This window comes from Sturnira hondurensis, unplaced genomic scaffold (assembly GCF_014824575.4).
Source record: "Sturnira hondurensis isolate 20B ecotype Veracruz unplaced genomic scaffold, ASM1482457v3 Scaffold0010128, whole genome shotgun sequence".
Lineage (NCBI taxonomy): Eukaryota > Metazoa > Chordata > Mammalia > Chiroptera > Phyllostomidae > Sturnira > Sturnira hondurensis.
In genome coordinates this window covers 17986729-18008756 of record NW_028082759.1, presented here as the reverse complement: position 1 = coordinate 18008756, position 22028 = coordinate 17986729, and the positions used below count along the sequence as shown (strand labels likewise).

Genomic DNA, 22028 nt, shown 5'->3' with positions numbered 1-22028 from the left:
CCCTTCTGCACAATTTCTAGGAATATTTTAGTTGCCGTGTGTAGCATCTGTTCAGAAAATGCTAACAAGTGTTATGTTGGATTTTCTTACAGGAAACATTGTACCTGTCTTAGTGATTACCTGCCTTAAATTTTCAAATTAAGAAAATTCCAAGGAAGACTGACCCTTTCAGAGGAAGGTGGTCTTGTTCTAGCTCATGCTCCCCTTCTTTAAGTTACAGGCAGGGTTTCTTTATACTCTTCTGCTAGCGCCGAAACTTCGCCAAACCCACTGCCGAAACAAAGTTCTGTGAAATGGTTTTGTTGCACCATAGAGAGCTGAAACTTAAGTTTTGTTTCAAAAAACCTTGAATTTTTGATAGTTGGAAATCTCACAACTTGTAGCAATAAAACATTTTGGAAAAGATTCTTTATTGAGTAACACTTTTCACCTTTCAGTACATGGCTCACAGGATGGCTGTCGAATAAAGCATTGGTAGTGGGCAGGAGGTTCTGGGGAGACAGCGCCGCTCAGGCTGGTGAAGCAGAACACATTGTGCTCTGGCTTGTACAGCCTGTGGAACACCACTGCCTCCACAGAGGGACACACCCCTTTACAGTGACATGCGGGGGGGCAGGAGGAAAGGGAGCAGATGCTGTAGGAAAGGGTCTAAAGGCGTCCATCCTCTCAATTTACCCCATTGTCTTCAAGGTAATGCCATCTTGGGAATGGAGGGAGAAAAAGAAAAGATGGTACTATTTAAATTAGAACGTTACCACATTGACGACTACAGGCAAGCTTTGCATCTTAATCTTTAGGGATCTTTGTAGAGTTCTGTGTGCCAAAAACAATACAGACTTTGTTTCAAGGCTGCTTGTAGCAAAAATTGATAATTGGCACTCTAACAAGACTAATGTACTTCTTAGAGTTTTTAATATCAGACTGTCTACTCGAAGGGTCTGTTATTTCGAACAAGTGAATGTGTCTTCCTAATTGAATACAAATTGATGGTGATGAATAATCAGGGAGATGTCATCTGTTAAAAATTTCTGCTGTTACTGAATCTTTAACTTCACCTCAATAAATACAAATTATCTTCTTTAGAAACAGCATAGGAGTGAAGAGATTTTTGGAATATGCTCCGCATCCCATAGTTTGCTTTGAGTCCGTGGTTATATTTGCCTAATTATCTGTGCTTTGTATAACAAGAAGCCTCTCTCCATACCATTCTATGGTTATCTTTCCAATCAACCATGGTTTCCTAACATTAGGCTTTTATAAACTTGCCACTAGTTTACTTTGTAAGTTTATTGGGTCCATTGTCTAGTGCTTGATGTCTCATTGCGAGTGGAGGAACTAGGTTTTCTGCAGTGTTCTTCCAGGACTCGCTTGTGTCTTGATTAATAATGAATAACTAAATTAACTACCATCTCTCCTCTTTCTTTTGAACAACTGTTTTTGGGCCTTCAAGTAGTCATACTGCTGGTTGAGTGCTTTAAAAATGAAAAGAAGTAAATGATAACAGACCTGTCTCCCAGACTTAAGTCCTGAACTGTGGAATACTGAATACTAATATTTCCCTTCATTAACAGTAAAAAAAGTTTTTTTACTGTGCGTTAATAACAGTAATAGAAGTATTCAGAAACACAGTGAGCTGGCATCATTACACTGCGTATTTGCTCAGATGTTCATTGAAAACGACCGAAGAATAAGCCAACTACTTCACTTATTTTTTAAAAACATTTTAAGAGCCAATTTGTTATTTTAACCATTCAATTTCACAGCATTTTTCTGAGAAATGTCTAATTATAATATGAAGTTAAATGGTTAATGCTTTGGTTCAGACTCATGTAAATCCATTTCTATTGTGATGTATAAAATCTTCAGGATTTACAGTGGGTGCATTTTAGTATAAAAGTACAGTGATGAGGAAAATACATAGTAGATATTCAAATTCTTGTTAAATTTGATGTAAATATTAATATTGTTCTACAGATTGTAGAAAATAGCAATAAAGTACTATTAACTTCCAGGTCACCTGCAAAGGCTCACAAGTTTTTTTATCCCTTACTGGTTGATTTAAAGTATTCCCACTCATCTTCCCCTTGGCCCTCTCTGTTGGTTTTCAGGAATTTCCTCAAAATACCACAAGTCCATTATATTATTTTATGTTGGATGCATTTCTCACATCTAATTTTTGTAGGGTTTTTTTCTTCCTGGAGTCTGTCAGCAATGGTTGTGACTGGGAGACCACCCTCTAATCTATTGGCTGCCCGTCGCTGTGGCTTTAGTTGGCAGCCCGCCTGCCCACAGAACACGTCCAGTGGAGTCACGGCGCCGCCAGGACCGGCACTTTTGTCTTCCAAACAGTGCGAGGAGACTGGTGCACACCAGCCACCTGGAGGGCTCTGGTTTCTCTCTTTTTACATATATTTTACTGATTATGCTGTCACAGCTGTCCCACTCTTTTTTCTCTCTTTGCCCCCTCCTCTGCCCAGAACCCCCATTCCCTCCAGCATCCCCCTTACTAGTTCATGTCCACAGGTCATACATACAAGTTCTTTGGCTTCTCCGTTTCCTATACTATTAACCTCCCCCTGTCCATTTTGTACCTACCATTTATGCTGCTGATTCCCTGTGCCTCTTCCCCCGACTCCTGTTCCCTCTCCCTCATACCTGGAGGACTGTTTTCCACAGCCTGGGATCTCCACTTTTACCTTGACAAGAAAGGAGACACCAGGTAGGGAGACACCAAAGTGGCTGTTTCCAGACACTTCACCTAGAGGCACTGTCCATCAGAACTGATAGCCATGCCTCACCGTTGACCTCCTCTACCCAAGAGAGGCATTTTGAGCCTTTTAAGTCATAAACTTAACTGTAGTTTTGTATTAGAAGCCCAGGGGACTGTTTAAAAACACAAACCTGTTCCCAGACGAACCTGCAAAAATTCTGATTTAAATGACCTGGAATCAGGCCTGGGTATTGGTCCTTTTTTCTTTTTCCCCTCCCCCCACCTTTTAAAAAATCTACCCCAGTGATTCTTAGGTGCATCCAAAGTTGAGAACCAGTGGAAGGGGCAAACAACTATGTAAGTACAAGAAGATGAACTTTCTCATTTTAAAGGAAAGAACTTGAATTTTCTGCCGAGCTCCTGGTTACTTTAAAGTCCGTTCCTTTCCTTACTTCAGTCACTCCCTCATAGTTCTGTTAGAGAACGTAACTTGTCTCCATGGAAGCAACTGTTGAACTGTAACTGCCATAGGAGGCAGATGCACAGGTTCTGGGTGGGTGTGAGGACCAGGCACAGCACAGGGGCTTTTATTCCAGATGCCCCTCCCTGCAGACCCACACACACCTAACCCCAGTGAAACTCAGTCTGTCTGCTTCCTCCCCGAAAGACCATCTTTTGTAAAGGAGTGATTTCTTGTTACAAATCTCAGATGTGGAAGGAACCAAGATTCTAGGACAGACAATTTAAACATTGGCCTGTTGCTGTAGAATGTGGAAAGGACTTTTACATGCTGCAGAATCGTACAGCCAGTGACAATCTGCTTTAGGAGATCTGTTGAAATCACATTTTGGGTAGATGTCCCAAATCTACCCATTCTAGCCCTTTGATAAAATAGGAATTGTGTTGTCCAGACCACCGCTTGATTCTGTGTATTTGTCCGCGGCTGGCTGCAGAGTTGGCAGACAAGCCTGGGCTGTGGGTGCTGTGGTTAGGCACGCTGGGCACTGGTGAGCGTTCTGTATTGGGTAGCTCATTTTATCCTCTAAAAAAATGTGTGTGTGTGTGAGGTAAGTGTGACTCCTATTTCACAGAAAACTTGATCATCATTTGCCCATAGTCATGGAGCTCGTAAGGGATGAAAATGCACTCAAGCCCAGGTGTGTGCAGATACAGGGTGCTTGCTCTGAACCTCCAGTGAGGAGTGGTAGCGACAACAGTAAGTATGGAGAGGGGGGCGGGATACACCAGAGATACCAAGAAGGTGGGACCTAGATCACCTGAATGTTGAAGGAAGTGGATGGTGAATGGAGAAGAGTTAACAATGATGTCCAGGTTTTAAAGGCATAAAATTCCTTGACAGTGTCATTAAAGAGAGTAAGAATTGGGAAGTTATTGAGGGGAAAAGTGGGGTCCTTTTGAGACATGAATTTCAGGTGCTTAAACTGCAAGTTCCATTAAATTGTTTAGTTAGTGTCCTGGCTGGTGTGGCTCAGTGGATTGAGTGCCAGCCTGCGAACCGAGAGGTCTCGGGTTTGATTCCCAGTCAGGCACATGCCTGGGTTGTCAGCCAGGTCCCCAAATTGGGGCACGTGAGAAGCGACCGATCCCCTTCCTCCCTTTCCCCTCTCTAAAAGTAAATACAATCTTTTAAAAAATAGTCAAGGTACCCTGGTTGGTATAGCTCAGTGGACTGAGCGTGGACCTGTGAACCAAAGGATCACAGTTCAGTTCCCAGTCAGGGCACGTGCCTGGGTTGCAGGCCAGTTCCTGGCAGGGGATGCACCAGAGGCAACCATACATTGATATTTCGCTCCCTCTCTCCTTCCCTTCCCCTCTAAAGATAAATAAAATCTAAAAAAAATCGTCAAGGTAAATATGGCAAAGTGTTAAGACTTGGTGTTTTTGTGAATTTTGGGTCTATACATTATACTGGTTTTAAAGTAAAAAATTTAATTTTTTATTTTCCACTGAAAAAGTGGGGGACAAAAATACTGGATAATACCAACTCAGAAGCTACCTACAATGGAAACAAATGCTACTTTTTATACTTTCCCAAAGGTCAGGGTACTTTTCCATACTTACGGAGAATGAGAAGATGAAAAGCAGGAAGGGGGTGGATATCCAGGTGTGTAACATAATTTTTCAGGAGGAAAAGAAGCTCTAATAATATCTGAAACTTTTTTTACCCTCTAATTTTCAAAGTGCTCATATGTAGGCATTATTTCCCATCTACAGATGATGTATGCCTTGGAGTCTTAGATGACTTACTGAAGAGTACCTGGCTAGTCAGATCAAAGAACCCATGTGTCCCTGTCTCCAAGTTGCTCCTCCCATTATCCACTGGGTATCCAGGGTCACACAACTGGACATGTTAGAGCAGGAATTTAAACCGGGGGTTTTCATTTCAAGGCAAACTATGCTTTATTCCTGGATCCCATTATTCTGCCTACAGTGCTATTACTGAAAGTTAAATGCCTTGTGTGTGCCATTTACAACTTCCTTGAAAAACTGTTGAAATAAAAAGTGAGTATTTTCTTTTTTTAAAAAGATTTTTATTTCATTTTTTGAGAGGGGAAGGGAGAGAGAACAAGTGGGAGAGAAACATCAAGAGTGGTTGCCTCTCACACTCCCTCCCTATTGGGGACCTGGCTCGCAACCCAGGCATGTGCCCTGACTGGGAATCGAACCAGTGACCCTTTGGTTCACAGGCCAACACTCAATCCACTGAGCCACACCAGCCAGGGCAAAAAATGAGTATCTTCTAAACTATGTATTTTTACAGCATTTGTTTACCCCTTTTAATGAATTCAATATACTTTATGCTGACACTGCTTTATGTTTCTCATTTATCTTGTGTCCCCCCCCCCCCATAACATCCTGCTTAGGCTGACACTTGCACTTCTTTGTACAATGGGGAAGTGGCTCTTTAGCATGATGGAGTATCTAAGATCATTTACTAATTCTGTAAATCAGAAACTACCATTCCCATTTCCCTTAAGTGAACTACTGTGTCCTGCAAGATAAACACTCCAGTGGAAAGGATGCCAGCAGTGAAGTAGCCAAGAGGTGTATATCACAGAGGTATTGATTATTAGAGATTGCCAGGCCACCTTGCTAAAGTATTATAAAATGAGAAACCAATAACATAGGGTCTATCTCTACTTACCTTTCATTCCAACCCACAGTGTTACAGGCTTCAGGCCAAAGAGTGACTATTCCTGAGTAAAATGAGGGATAATATTACCATTGCTGAAAACTTGTAACTCAAACTCTGAAGTTTATTAGATTTTGCAGTTAGGAAGTCCTTCATCAAATTAGCAAAATCCGTTTTCCCAGAGCAGTGGGCACTGAGGCCAGGGAAGAGAGCTGACTGATGAAGGGGAGGTGCAGTCGCAGAGACCCCAGGAGAATGCCACTTCTCCCAAAAAGCTCTGGATAAGATGGAAAGACATGGAGGGCAGACGCCAGAGCAGCTCAAGGGTGAAAAGAAGAAAGAGTTAAGTATGACTGAGACGTGAATGAAGGGAACTTGTGGAGGACGAAGATAAGTGATGGAGGCGCGCCCCAAAGGAGACCAGAAAAGTGAGCCGTGAAAAGGACACCTTTACCCGGAAACTACAAGGAAGAGAACGGTTGTAAGTGTGAGACAGGGTCATGATAAGTGGCCTCGATGTTTTCTATGAAGTGGGAATTAATAGCTGATGCAATCTGAAGTAGCAGGGGGGTTAGCTTGGGGGCTTGAAGAGAATGGGCATGGTTTGGAATCGACGATGGACTGGAGACAAAAGCATCCATGAACAGTGTTGGGCCAAGTTGTGCTCAGAAATCATGAACGTCTAGTGGTGGTGGGCTAGTTTCTAGCACCTGAGCTGGATGGTTCACAGGAGGGGGCACAGGGTCAGACTGACCCAGAACTGTGACTTGCATGACTAAGGAGAGACTGGGAGGAAGGGCACTAAGGCCCCAAAGTAGAGCGCAGTCCTGGAAGCATGAGTTGGAAAAGATAGCAGGGAAGGAAAAAAGGGAGCCAGGTTGAGCGCACTGGTGAGAGAACCAGTCACAGGGGCAATTAAGAGCGTCAGGCCAGACCTGGAAGAAGGTGCGGCCAAGAATAAACTTGGAGGAAAGGCGGCACTGCAGGAATGGAGGTCTGGAGGTTGTGGACCATACACACTGGGGGGGATATGGATGGGAGGATGGGGCAGGGCACTCGACCACTCCATCGCAAAGGGAGTGAGGGTGAACTGGCCTTGGCCCTGCGATGCCCGAGCGTTCAGCAGACCAGTCACGAGGATGTGGAAATCTAGGAAGTGACGAAATGGACTTCAGTTTTAAGGGCTAACTTGGTCTGCAGGTTAATGGCTGTTAGGAAGGAATCAAGGTGAAGGGTGACAAAAACTGGGTGGAATAAACTTCTCAGGAGTGAAACTCTTCACAAGAGGGAAATGGTTTCCAAGAGGCAATGGGGGAGAGGGATGATACCAAATCTGAGCCTTGTACATAGAGTTGAAGAAATTGAAAAGGAAGCAGCATCTTTGAGGAAGTGACCAGGAAAATGAGGACATATTCATCAAAAAGCAGCTGAGGATACAGGTGAGTTTATTTATGGAGGAATAGGTTGCCAAAGCCCATGCTGGGAGGGGTTGGGGGAGGGTATTGTGGGGAAAGTGAGGATGAGGGGTCCAGAGGGCATGCGCTATCAGGTCCACAGCAAGCTGATGGGTGGGGGAGGGGGCTGCTGTCTGAGCAGCGACCACGTGTAATGAACAGGAATGAAAAGTGTGGCTGGAACTACAGCCTCCGAACTTTGCCCCGTTTGTTTTGAACGACACTGATAAACAGGGTCTCAGACAGTGTTTGACCTTACCTTTGTCTGAGTGTTTCTGGATGAATCGTGTCCCGGTAATTGATGGGTCCCTGCGGGGGCCGCTGTGCAAAATACTCAGGGAGGCAGCCCTTGGCCTAGTCTCTGCTGAACTTCCCTACCGTTAGGGGTGAGCAGCCACTGACCCGCACGTTCCTTGGCAGGCGTGCGTGCAGCAGACATCCGGCAGACAGAACACGAGGACTGCACCCTCTTTAGCCTGAGGATCAGCGTCTGCGCATTGCAGAATAATGCAGTCCCTTTCCCCTGTGCTTTGGTGGAACACAGGCTTCACTCACCAGTCTTTGGAGAGAGTATATAAAAAGGCATGGGCTCACCGAGACAGGTCCGAATCCTGGAAGCCTGGGCAGTGCACTTCACTTGTCTGAGTCTTAACGCATCATGGGTAGGATAATAGCCCTTGGATGTAAAGAATCTGAAACACAAACCCATCAACAATTATTTCATGGAAGTATTACTAAAAACTATTTGCCAGACACTGCTAAGTCCTGGGAATCCGATGATGGCTGTGATCCTTGCCTTCGGACCCTCAGAGTTTTTTAGGAGACAGACATTTAATGACAGGCGAGGTGTGCCTTGCCAGATGTGCAGATGGCCAACGGGGTGCCCCAGGGAGCAGCAGGGAGTCTGCCTGCCTGCCTGCCTGGGCGGGGAGAGGGGGCAGGGACTTGCTGGGCTTTTCCTTCTCAGTTTTCTCTGCTCACCTTCCTTCCACTCTATGTACATGTGTGTTTTCATCCAGGCTGCGTTTCCCGAAACATATCCAGTGCACCTTCTGCCGAACTCCTCTGGGATCAGTGACAGGCTACGAGGTCTGTCCAGAAGGTGTCCAGCCATGTAATACAAAAAGTAGGGACATTCATTGAAGAAGATACAAGAAACAGTGTACTTAGGGCAATGACACCTCAGTCTCCATCAAAGTAGACACGTTGGGACCTCACACAGTTCTCCCAAACACCATCAGCTGCCCCGTCGTATTTCCCTGAATTTCATCTATGGTCTGAAATCTCTTCCCTTTCAAAAGTGATTTTAGTTTGGGGAACACCCAGAAGTCGCAGGGCACCAAATCTGGGCTGTAGTGGGACTGAGTCACCTGGTTGATTTGATGTTTTGCCAAAAACACTCTGCATGAGACATGATGCACGAGCGAGCACCTTGTGGTGCTGAAGCTGTCAGTCACCAGGTGCCCACGGCCACAGCCTTCAGAATCATCCGAACAGATTCTGCAGAGAAATGTTCAAGCTTAATACAAAATTGGATGCTGATTTGTTGCTCTACTCACTCATTTTGTCTTTTTCTCAAAACCTGTTCCTCCATTTTTTTCAGCACCTCCCTTCCACTCAACTGTTAAGTGAGAAATGTGGAAGTCGTTTTTGGTTTTTCCCTCTTCCTAATTCTCCAGTTAGCTTTTTTAGCAAGTATCATTTATACTATCTGCAAGACATCTTTTAAATCCACCCACTCTTCATTTCCATGTGTACAATCCTAGTTTGGTCTCATTATCACTTTTTTCCATCATCTGGAGTGATTGGAGTGATTTTCCATCATTGGAGTGATTTAGTGATTTCCTAAATCACTCCAACAACCTCTACTTCGAGTCTCCCTGCCTCTAATCTTATCTCCTTTATTTTTAAATACATTTTATTGATTATGCTATTACAGTTGTTCCATTCCCCCCTTTATTCCCCTCCGCCCTTCACACCCCCTCCCACCCACGTTCCCTCCCTTTAGTTCATGTCCATGGGTCATACATGTAAGTTTTCTGGCTTCTACATTTCCTATACTATTCTTAACCTCCCCCTGTCTATTTTCATCTACCTACCATTTATGCTGCTATTCTGTCTACCTTTTCCCCTTCTCTCTTCCCTGCCACTCTCCCACTGATAATCCTCCATGTGATCTCCATTTCTGTGATTCTGTTTGTGTTCTACTTGTTTGCTTAGTTTGTTTTTGTTTTAGGTGTGGTTGTTAATAACTGTGAGTTTGTTGTCATTTTTACTGTTCATATTTTTTATTTTCTTAGATAAGTCCCTTTAACCTTTCATATAATAAGGGCTTGGTGATGATAAACTCCTTTAACTTGACCTTATCTGGGAAACACTTTATCTGCCCTTCCACTCTAAATGATAGCTTTGCTTAATAGACTAATCTTGGATGTAGGTCCTTGCCTTTCATGACTTTTAGTACTTCTTTCCAGCCCCTTCTTGCCTGCAAGGTTTCTTTTGAGAAATCAGCTGACAGTCTTATGGGAACTCCTTTGTAGGTAACTATCTCTTTTGCTCTTGCTGCTTTTAAGATTCTCTCCTTATCTTTAATCTTGGCTAATGTAATTATGATGTAGTTTGGTGTGTTCCTCCTAGGGTCCAACTTATTTGAGACTCACTGGGCTTCCTGGAAGTCTATTTCCTTTGCCAGATTGGGGAACTTCTCCTTCATTATTTGTTCAAATAAGTTTTCAATTTCTTGCTCTTCCTCTTCTCCTGGTACTCCTATAATTCGGATGTTGGAATGTTTAAAGATGTCCTGGAGGTTCCTAAGCCTCTCCTCATTTTTTTTTTTTGATGTCTTGTTTCTTCATTCTGTTCTGGCTGAATGGTTATTTCTTCCTTCTGGTCCAAACTGTTGATCTGAGTCCTGGTCTCCTTTCTATCACTGTTGGCTCCCTGTACATTTTCCTTTATTTCACTTAGCATAGCCTTCATTTTTTCATCTAATTTGCAACCATATTCAACCAATTCTGTGAGCATCCTGATCACCAGTGTTTTGAATTGTGCATCTGATAGGTTGGCTATCTGTCCCTTAGTTGTATTTTTTCTGGAGCTTTGATCTGTTCTTTCATTTGGACCATTTTTTTTTCTCTTGATGCACCTGTTACATACTGAGGGGCGGAGCCTTAGGTGTTCTTCTGGGCGGGGCAACCCAGTTGCTGGGTTGTGATGCTGTATGTGGGGGCAGGGTCCAAGAGGGAACAATGGTGCTTGCTCTGCTCTCTGCCGGTTTTCAGTCACTTTCCCCACTACCCACAAGTAAATTGGGCCCGTCTTGTGCTGGTTCCCGGGTGGGTGGGCTTGTGTACGTTCTTGAACCCTGTGTGTCTCTCTAATGAACTCTCCTGTGAGGCTGGGAGTCTCTCCCACCACCTCAACCCCCATAGGTGTTTTCAGTCAGAGGTTGAGGCTTTATTTCCCCGAGCTGGGACCCTGGGTTGCGTGGTCTGTCTCGCCCCCCAGGTGTTCCTCCCAGTTTATCTGTACGTGAATGTGGGACCACCCAGGCTGCAATTTTCCCCCTTGCCGGGTCCTCCAGCCACCACCTTACCTCAAGTCCTCTCTGCCCAACTGCCTGTCTCTACCCTTCCTACCGGTTTGGGTGTTTCTTCTTTAACTCTTTGGTTGTCGGACTTCCATACAGTTCGATTTTGTCAGTTCTGATTGTTTTTTTTTTTAATTGTTGTTGTCCTTGTTTTGGTTGTACAAGGAGGCACAGTGTGTCCACCTACGCCTCCATCTTGGCCAGAAGTCTCTTATTTCCTTTAAAGTCATTCTCCTTGCTGCTGTCAGAATATTTTTTTTTTTAAATCTCATTTATTCCTTGGCTTAAAATCCTCCAAAAGCTCCCCATGGCTTCAAGAATAAGAGTTGGCGAGGCACTGCAGAACCTCATCTTTCTTAACCTTTCGAACCTGTTCCATCAGTTCTCTCACCCAGTGCTGTCATTTTGGATAAGCGTCTTCCCGCTGGTCTTCCCTAAACCCCCAAGCCCTCTGTGCTCTCCGAGCTTACACGGTTCCTGGACGTCCGCTCTCACAGCACCCACTGCACTGTCCTGAACTGCCTCGTCATTGGTTTCCCTGACCAGACCACCCAACCTCCTTAGGGCCACGATCAGGTGGGTGGCCTTGTCTGTGTTTTGCTCACAGTGCACGTGTAACACAGCGGGGTTCTGAGCACAAGGTCATCGTAGGAGACACAGTCACCGGCCCGGGCTGAGGCTCGTGGTTGTCGGGGCAGCATTCAGCCACACTATGGCAGTCACGTTCCCACCCCTCGGAAGGAAGTGTACTTGGTTGGGGCCTTCTGTGCGGTCCCTGAACAGCTGCATAAGAGAGAAATTGAACACTGTCAAGAATGTGTCAACAGTACACTCAGTATTCCAAAACGATACGGCAGTGTTGTCTGTGCAGTTTACAACTAAATGAAGACACTGGTTAAAATAAAATTTTCTCTCAGGAAATGAACTGTTTTTACATCGTTGTATGAAGTAGTAAAAGGACTATTCCATTACCTAGTTGCATTCTGAATTTAAATGTTCCCTAGTAAATTCCTTAATAAAGCTGAACTATTTCAAGCTATTGTGGACCATTTTACCTTATGCAAGGTACTTAATCATTTAATTATAGTAGTTTATAACTAATCATATAAGTACCTTTATCATCATTATCTGGTCCATAAATTAATATGTACATATACACACTCTGATCTTATGAAAACTTTACACTGCTGTTATCCTGAGATCTGACATAAAGTGGTATGAAAGAGGAAGCTGATGGTCCTCAAATGGAAGTACATTTTTAAAAAAGTTTCACTGAAGCAATTTGATCTCAGATAAGATCAAATTCAAGGAATTCATCATCACCAAGCCCTTATTATATGAAATGTTAAAGGGACTTATCTAAGAAAAAGAAGATGAAAAATATGAACAGTGAAAGGACAGCAAACTCACCGTTATTAACAACCATACCTAAAACAAAAGCAAACCAAGAGGACAGCTGGATCAGGAGCAGAATCATAGAAATGAAGAACACATGGAGGGTTAGCAACAGGGGAGTGGGAGGAGGAAAAGGGGTGAGAAGGTACAGAGAATAAGTAGCATAGATGGTAGGTAGAAAATAGACAGGGGGGAGGGCAAGAATAGTAGGGGAAATATAGAATCTATTGAACTTGAGACACGTGGTCATAAACTAAAGGGGAGGAATGGTGGGGGAGGGGGGTGCAGGGTGGAGGAGAATGGGGGGGAACAGAACAACAACTGTAATGGTATAATCAATAAAATATATATTTTTTAAAAGTTTCACTGAAGAATAATTGACATGCAAAGCACTGCTCCCACTTAAAATGTACGACAGACACGCATGCACACCCACGAAATCATCACCGCAGAGCAATGAACACATCCATCACCTGACATTCTCCTCATGCTCTTCTGTAACCTGTCCTTCCTACCCATCCCAGCCAACGTCAGTGTTATATGTACAGATTGATCTGCATTTTTTAGTTTTCTATAAATGATCATATAGTACTCACCTTTTTAAAAATCTGATTTATTTCACTGAGCATAATAATTACAGTTGACATACCATATTACTGATTTTTAAAATCTAGGTACTTGTCACTCAAACACTGGCAGGGAACTGTTGAAGTCTCAGCTGTAATTGTGGATTTATCTATTTCTCTTTTCTGTTTTGTCAATCTTCATGTAATTTGAAGCTTTATTACTGTATCTTCTTGATGAATTGACCACTTTATTATTATGAAATGCCCCTTTTTATGTCTTGTCTTGAAGACAGGCCAAATTCCTTTTCCTGAAGTCTACTTACTCTCACATGGCATTCCAGCTTCATTCCATTTACGTAATTTTCCATCAATTTACTTTGAACTTATCTGTCTTTATGTTAGTGACGCTTTTTTTCCACCAGGGTTGGAGAAGAGAGTACACAGCTGGGCTCTGCTCTTTTATTCACAGAAGTATGTCTTCCTGTTTTGTTTTGAAGATTTCATTTTTAGAGAGAGGAAGGAAGGGAGAAAGAGAGGGAGAGAAACATCAGTGTGCATTTACCTCTCCTGCACCCTGCCCTGGGGACCTGGCCTGCAACCTAGGCACATACCCTGACTAGGAATCAAACCAGTGACCCCTTGGTTCGCAGGCCCACGCTCAATCCACAGAGCTACACCAGCTAGGGCTTATGTCTTCCTTTTAACTGCAGTGTTCAGACCATTTACAATTAATTTTTGATATGGTTAATATTTTTCTATTTGGCCAATCTACATTTTTATTCTTTATTTTTCTTGGCTCCTTTTGGACTAATTTGTATTATTCCAGTTTAATTCCTCTGTTGGGTGCTTAGTTATGCTTGTTTTATTTTAGTGTTTCCACATTTACAATGTGCATCTTTAACTCAGCAGCCTACCTTCAAATAATACCGTATTATAACACACACAATGTAAGAGGTATTTGCAGTTTTCCCTCCCATCCTTAGTGACATTATGGGCATACATTTTCTATGTGTTATAATCACCACAGTATATTGCTATTATTTTTGCTTTAAATAATCAACTGTAAAATTTAAAAATGAGACTTTTTATTTTTTTAACATTTCACATATATATTTCAGCAGTCTCTCAAGAACAAAGGCATCCTCCTAAAGGGCCACAATGGCATTATGAAATCTAAAAAATTAACAGAATCATCTAATGTATACTCAGATTCAGAGTTCCCAAATTAAACCCCCAAATATCCTTTATGGTTGTTTATTAACATTCTCAGTATTCTGTTAACGTTCCCATTGCATTTGGTTATTTTGTTTCTTCAGTCTTTTTATTTAGCTCCCCTCTCCCACATTTTGCTTTTTAATGCACATGTATGTTTCCAATATATTTTTATTGTTATTCTATTACAGTTGTCCCAATTCTTCCCCTTTGCCCTCCTCTGCCCAGTCCACCCCCCATCCCACATCGTTGTCCATGCCTATGGGTCATTCACACATGTTCTTTGACTAGTCCCCTCCCCTTCTGGCCACTGTCAGTGTTTCCCATGTTTCTGTGTCTTTGGTTCTATTTTTCTGTCTTTGTCTTACTTTGTTTATTAGATTCCTCTTATAAGTGAGATCATGTGGTATTTGTCTCTCATCGACTGGCTTATCTCACTTAGCGTCATATTTTCCAGTTCCATTCACGCTGTCACTAAAGGCAGGAGTTCCTTATTTCTGAGAAAGAAGATTTTTATAGTTTGCCCACTTTTAAAAAGTCCTCTTTTCTGGATACTAGAATCTCCTTCACCCTGGAGGTTCTGGGGTTATTCAATTAAGAATAATAATATATACTTTAGTCACATGATGGATCTATTTAACTGCAAGCTGAAAATACAAAACCCATAACCATGTCCAGGGTCTACAGTGGTATTTCCATAAGTGATGCCTAATTGTTTATAAGTGGTACAGGGTACAAATCAACAATCCTTACACAAGAAATTCCTCACTTCACAAACATATTCATCATTTGTTGAATAACAATGAGCTTTCAGCGCATAGTCAAGAGTTGACAGTTCAGTTGATAAGATACAACACATCACTGTGAAACTTTAACAATGAAGACAGCTGTCGAAGGCCACCTGAGCAATACCCCCAAGAGCATATCAGACTAAGAATAAAGCATAGCCTTTTGAGCTAAACTAATAATAAAAGCTTCACAGAATTGAGAGTTTTGAGTTAGGGTGTAAAATACGAATGGAATTTGGATAAATAGAAAAGATAAAGAATTCTTGATGCAGTTCAGCAAGAGCTAAACAACAAAAAGAATATAAAAATAAAGAGCAAGGTCTTGGAGTACAAAGATGTTGATGCTTTTTTTCACCCTCCTCTGAAATTACATGATTATTCATTTTTAAAGTCTTAATTACTTTTTGTCCTAAATCTTCAGATTCTCTCCTTTGAAGGGGATATAGGTAGAGTAAATCTGAGCAATGTATTCCAAGGCTCTGGAATAGTTTCTGGGGTGATTCATCTTCATGAAAATAACCTCATAGACAATCAGAATTTTCCAGCCCCCGCTCCAGTTCCTGTAACAGGAAACTGAATAACTGTAATTGGCATACACATTCAACCAGGTGAGTAAACTTTCTTTTTCCTTGCTAACATAAGTTGGTGTATTAGTAACTGCACAAAGTTTTCCTGATGCAACAGAAATTACTTTATATAATGCTCTGCAAATTCCTGTTAAGACTGGGCATGCTCAGGTTCTCCCACTCATTTGCTAGGACTGCATTTTCATTTTATCAAATAGAACAAGTATTTTATGTCCTTTCCTACAAGTTTTAGTGCTCTAGTATTCCCCTCCCTCTATTTAAGACCTGCCATGTCCTCCTCCCCATAGTTCTTGACTTTCAAAATGGCTTATTTGCTCAAACAGAAAACAAAAATCTGTCATTGGAAAACAACTTTTCACAAACAGCCATGTTTGTGCATTTTGAATCTTTTGTATGACTTTAAGTATGGTAGGTTTCCTGTAAAGACTTCACGGTAATCCAGAGAAGATTCTTTAAGGCTGGGTGGTCTTGTCTATTAGGTACAGTACTTCGTCAAAGACCACTTCTGCGTGCACTCAGTAATATTTAATGGCTGCATCATCCTCACCGAGGGGTAAGACAGAAAGAACTAGAACACAATGGATTTTATTCTCATCAGAGAAGCTGTCTAGTAACGATGCCAAGGTTCAGTGCCCCCAAGTGGCCCATATGTGATCTATTTTACTCCTTGGGCTGGGGGCATTAGTCAAAGGGGGGCTGGGTACCAGGGTCCCGAAGATACCCTCCAGGGCCTAGCAGGCACCACACCAATCCTTCTTGCTGACATGGTGGGTGACCCCTAATTCCCACCTACTCCTCTACAACCACGCGCCAGCCAAGCCCAAAGGCTGCCGCGCTTCGCATGGCCTGCAGTTCCTCCCCAGGAGCTTCCCGCACTGGGCCGGCTTCCGACGGGACCCAGCGTCCTGCCCCCTTCAGTCCGGGTCGGGTCGCTGTCCCAACTCCAGGGGTCCAGAGAGCCCGGAGGAGGCAAGGAGCACAGCCGATGCCGCAGCCCATCGTGGCTGGCCCAGGAAGCCCGCCTCCACCTGCACACGCAAGAAAACCCCAACAATTGGTGGACGATGGTGCCCACCAGCCCGCCCGAGACTTCGGACCACCTTTCAGCCCCTCCCCGGGCGCACACCCCCGGCAGAGGCTGATCCTCGGCCGTCTCGCGAGAGCATGCCGGGCGGTACCTCCTTCCTCTCGGCGGCCTTTCTCTCTCCGCCCCAGAGCGGTTGCGCGGCTTCCTCCGGAGGGCGGAGGCCTTGGACGTGGCGGGGCAGGGCCTGGGCGTTGTGCTCGGCTCCCGGCAGGCTGGCCTTCCCGGTGCAGTGGAGCCCCGACAAGTCCCAGGCCCTCCCAGGTAGACCGGCGCCGGCCCACGTGACACTGGGCTGCGGCCGGGCCGCGGCGGGAGGACGGGGCGACCGAGCGAGCGGCCAGCTCACCTGCGGGGCCGGGACAGGGTTGAAGGTGCGCACGCGCGCAGCCGCCCTCGGTTGGTGGCTCCAGCGACCCTGCACAGCCGAAACGGTGGGCTGGGCGCACTCGCTCCCTCGCAGTGGCGTAATTTCCAAGCTGGTCTGTGTCCCCTTTCCGCCGCCTCTGTTTGGGGCGGGTGGGGAGCATGACTTCGGAAATGGAGTCCTCATTGGAGGCCAGCTTCATGTCCAGCGGAGCGCTATCGGGGTCTTCAGTGTTTCTGCCGCCTGCTCGCTCCCGCATCTTCAAGATAATCGTGATCGGCGACTCCAATGTGGGCAAAACATGCCTGACCTACCGCTTCTGTGCCGGCCGCTTCCCCGACCGCACCGAAGCTACTATTGGAGTGGATTTCCGAGAACGAGCAGTGGAGATTGATGGAGAGCGCATCAAGGTGAGCAAATGGGGGACTCTCAGGGAGAAAGGACGCCCCGGGATGGTATGTGCCCCGACCCCACAATTGGTTAAATGCTGGCCTCGTGCAAGGTGCGTGCACTATCTTTTCTCATGCTGATGTGGAGATTTACAGTTGGGGACTGGAAGGATTTGTGTGTAGCAGAGTTCCAAGGCAGCCCTTCTCCGACTGTAAATGTCATGCTAATCACCTGGGGATCTAGTGTTTTTGAAAGGCAGATTTTGACTCGGTGAGATGCTGCTAGCCCCTGGACCCCACTTTGCGTGGCAGGAGTGTAGGGGGCATCCATGGACTCACTGTCAGTGCCTTGTACTGGGAGTCAGCCAAGTAAGACCAAAGGGATTTTTCAAGAATGGAAAATCCCTGTAATAAATATTGCTTATTAAACAAGTCATCTGAGCACTGCCTGAGATATGGGGCAGTGAAGCCCCATTGCTTTTGGGGAAAGACCTTGCATTTACTACAGTAGTTTCTGCATGACTGGGAGTTGCTTAGAAAAACCTGCAGGAAAACAGGATGTTTTCCTGCTGAAACATCCTGTACATGATAGTTCCTCTGTGGGGGCCGGGGAAACATTCTACCCTCTCCCAATTCTTTTTTAATTCTTATCGGTGGCTCTTGAGGCCAGGGACACACAGAGTGGAACAGGCAGTAAAGCCAAGGCCAAAACGAGGGTTCTGAGGAGTTGGAAGAGGGGGTGGCCCTGGAGAGTGAGGGTTAGTGACAAGGGCCAAGGCTTCTGATGGGGTGACCCTTAGACACCCTTTATTCTAAGGCACCACTAACTCCTCTAAAACCTCAATCTAATGCTCTCCTTGCAACATGCAGACTCCAGTTTTGTTGGAAACTATAGGAGGTTTGTTACTGAATTTTCACTCTAATTTTTTCTTGTCCCATTCAAGGTGTAGTCGTTTGGGTGCACTGTGTTAGGGAGTTAAGACTGATTTGTGCTCTGGCTGGGTGGGCTTGGTTGGAGCATCATTTTATACATAAAGGTTGAGGGTTTGATTCCCATTTGGGGCACATACCTAGGTTGTATGTTCAGTTTACGTTCGGGGTGGATATGGAAGGTAAGCAATGTTTGCAGTGTTTGATGTTTCTCACATCGATGTTTCTCTCCTCTTCCCTCTCTGTTTCCCTCCCCCACTTCCTTCCTCTCTTTAAAATCACATGTCCTGGGGTGAGGATTCAAAAAGAAAAAGAAGAACAATTTGTATCCATCACAGAGGAAAAGACAATACGAAAGGGCTGAATATTTTTTGTCAGAGTTAGGTTAGACCTAGGAACCCTTGGGCAGTTAAATAAGGGGCCTTGTGAAGTTGGCAAGGGAGTTTAGTTTGGAAGACGCAGGAGTTCTGGGAGAAAGTGCTTGGCCTTTGGCACCAAGCTCACCTGGCCCAAATCTCAACCTGTGAAAGGGTAAGAATCGGCCGTGTGTCCTGAATAGGGCAGCCAGCTTTGCCTGAGACGTTTGCCGTTTTGGAACCGGATGTCCCAAATCCCCAGAACCCTCTCAGAGTCAGGTGAATGGGGGCGGTTGGTTGCCCTGGTCCTCGGGCAAGTTCCTTAATCTGTCAGAGTCTGTTTTCTCCCCTGAAACATTGGGGGGCTGCCACCACGTGAGGCTGTGAGGATTAGACGAGGACACGTACAGACTGCCAGGTCTACAGTGGATGATGTTTGGAAGAGTCGTCTTCTTTTCGGGTCTGCTGTCTTCACTTCATTATTCCTCTCCTTTTCTCTGCTGTTGTTCATCTTCAGATCCAGCTCTGGGACACAGCGGGGCAAGAGCGGTTCCGAAAGAGCATGGTGCAGCACTACTACAGAAACGTGCATGCCGTGGTCTTCGTGTACGACATGACCAACATGGCGAGTTTCCATAGCTTGCCGTCTTGGATAGAAGAATGCAAGCAGCACTTGCTAGCCAGTGACATACCGCGGATTCTTGTTGGAAATAAATGTGACCTAAGAAGCGCCATCCAGGTACCGACAGACTTGGCTCAGAAATTTGCTGACACGCACAGTATGCCTTTGTTCGAAACCTCTGCTAAAAACCCCAATGACAACGACCACGTGGAAGCCATATTTATGACCCTGGCTCACAAGCTAAAGAGCCACAAACCACTAATGCTCACTCAGCCCCCGGATGATGGCGTTACCCTGAAGCCTGAACCGAAGCCCGCAGTGACGTGCTGGTGCTGAATGACAGTTTTCATTACACCGTTTGATTCTGACTAGAGAAGCAAGTTTGAAGTATGACAGTGATCGTCATTAAGATTTCATCTCAAATGCAGTGGGTCATCTGACGTTTCACTGTTTACGGTCTCCATGCTCACTCAGTCTTTATGTAATCAAGGGTGCCACTGTGACCACAGGAGAAAAAATTCGGTCGTCAGGTGAGATTGAAAATGAAGCAAAGGGAGGACAGTCAGAGCATCTTTCCCTGCGAGCCAGTGAAGGAGGCTTCCAGCGAGGGCCTGCTGGGGTTTGGGGCGTCGGCGCCTGCTCAGTCCCGTGTTCAGAGCTTGGGAAAATACCGAGGGTTGGTTTAGTACACACGATGGCACGATACCTTTGACAGGGAGGTTTCTTAATAGGGTGAAAACCGGTAGTGGCCTCTCCCTGTAGTTCTTTCTTTGTATTATTAACGGATTTAGTTGTGTTGTTATTGGTACATTTTAGAGCCAAGGCTTTAGTTCCAGTGGGAGGAGAAGGCATAGAATGTTTTCTGAGTTCCGGTCTGTCAACAATGACTTTCCCACTGGTTCTTGATATTTCACTGGATACTTCTAGTCAGTATCAATGAGTTCTACAGAAATGATTGTTATTTTTAGAAGAGTGATTTGTTTTCTTACTAAATTCAATTAAAATATGCAAAAATCAGTGAAATTTTAGTGCAAATGAAGTGACGCAATAAGGTGCTTTCTATTTTATTATGGTGTCTTTAAACGGTAGGAAAAGAAATGGGAAGGCTGTGAGGAGTTGGGACTTGGGGAAGTCGGTAAACACGGCTGCTGGCTATCACAGGAGACTCAGCTTTTCGGGATTTTAAGGGCACTTAAGGACACTGGCACCGTGTCCTCCCCCCACCCCCAGTCAGCTTCATGACTGAAGGCTGCACTAATAGATCGTCTTCCGTTTGGATTATAGCTCTGGGGATGTACCCTTAATTGCTCTGAGTGTGCATGTATTTCTGTAACAGTATGTGTCACGGTACATCAGTTCTTAAAATCTTTCAATTGTATGGCCACAACATGCCCCTCCTCCTCAGTATGAAAAACGAGTTAGATATTTGAAAAATCTTGTCTGTCCTTCACTGGCAGAAAGAATATTTGAAACAGTTTTTTTTTACCCCTAGATATTTTTACTTTGAATTTAAGACTTTGCACACAGAAAGTCGTAAGCTTGCCTATGGCACTGTCACACGAATGGAACGTAAGCCATGAACTTCAGCCGAAGTGCACACCCTGGTTGGTTCTGGTAGGGTGCTGTCCTCGGTCATTTTGGAGGGAATGAAGCCAAAAGATGATTGTACTTAGAGTATTTTCAGGGCGTGGGAAACCAATTAAATATGTATCTCATTTAGTTTAGGATTTTTGTTTTATCATCATGGTGGTCCTAACTGGATAACTTAATTATGAAAATGAGATAATCTATTAAATGAACTAACTAAAAGTAATAATTATAGCAAATAATGGTTCAGTTTTTAATATTAAACCTTAAGGAAAAACAAATTGGCTTTATTTGTGTTCAGAAATTAATCCATTTTTCTTATGATAGAATTAAAAATGATTTGACTATCTAAATTCATGTTGATTTGTAACTATTTTTATAGTGAAACAGTGGCAACTAATAATTGTGTTGGGCATAATAGTTTTTTAAAGAAGGGAATCTGTAGGTTGCTTTTGAAAACTTTTGGTAGAGTGCGGGAAGAAAGCTTGCAGACTTTCCAAGCACATTCATGTTTCTCAGAGCTGTTATTAATGGTTTTTTAAAAAAGGGATTCGTTTCTTTTTGTAGGAGCTTAATGGTAACTATTCGTTACAGTTCTATGAAAGGGCTTACTTTTTTCACTGTAATATTTATTAATTTAAAAATATTTGTATCATTCGTGATGATTTATTTTAACTTTTTCTACGTATTATTTTTTAAAAGAATATACTTATTCGTTGAATGGAGATAAAGTTTTTAGATTTATTTTCTAAAATATTTATGAAATATTTCCTTGACTATTGAGAAATCACTTCCAAAATGGTGGCTATCAAACAGCTATTAATTTTTAAAGCACAAATCACACATTTGGTAACTGCCGTGTGGATTCATTTCAACTGTGGCCTTCAACTGGAAACATCGGATGTGTTTGGGGAAGTCTTGGTGCGAGAGCCCCAGAGGAGGCCGGCCCGGCGTCAAACGGAGTTTGCTGTGGACGACAGGGCTTCACTGACAGCACGCTGCTACTTCCTCCGGAAACCTGAACTGAGTCACGTGGCGGGTACCGTCGCTGTAACCTTGCCCTCCTGCAGTTCAATAAACCAGCTTTGCCAAAAAAGGAGTTGTGTTACCACCGGTGCCGCCTGGCCGGCTCCCTGGTTACCCCGTGGCCGAGAAAGACTTGCTGGCGGGAGGGTGTGCTGCACGCGCATTTTTCTTCCACAAAACGACACTTTGTCCGCCACTTCTGGAATGACAGG

The 22028-nt window shown here is 44.2% G+C and overlaps 1 protein-coding gene and 1 long non-coding RNA gene across 2 annotated transcripts; one reads left to right on the top strand and one right to left on the bottom strand.

Moving 5' to 3' along the window:
• Positions 1-109: 109 nt before the first annotated feature.
• Positions 110-11728, bottom strand: LOC118995455 (uncharacterized). Its single transcript, XR_005068275.1, has 6 exons — positions 11513-11728; positions 8689-8818; positions 8300-8409; positions 7913-8010; positions 5877-5928; positions 110-270 (listed from the first exon to the last, which is right to left on the bottom strand). It is a non-coding gene; the product is annotated as an uncharacterized LOC118995455 (long non-coding RNA).
• A 5248-nt stretch (positions 11729-16976) lies between these two features.
• On the top strand, positions 16977-21635 carry RAB33B (RAB33B, member RAS oncogene family). The gene is made up of 2 exons (XM_037058498.1): positions 16977-17316; positions 19099-21635. The coding sequence occupies exons 1-2, from the start codon at positions 17068-17070 to the stop codon at positions 19537-19539; spliced, it is 690 nt and encodes a 229-aa protein (XP_036914393.1). The 5' UTR covers positions 16977-17067; the 3' UTR covers positions 19540-21635.
• Positions 21636-22028: the final 393 nt, after the last annotated feature.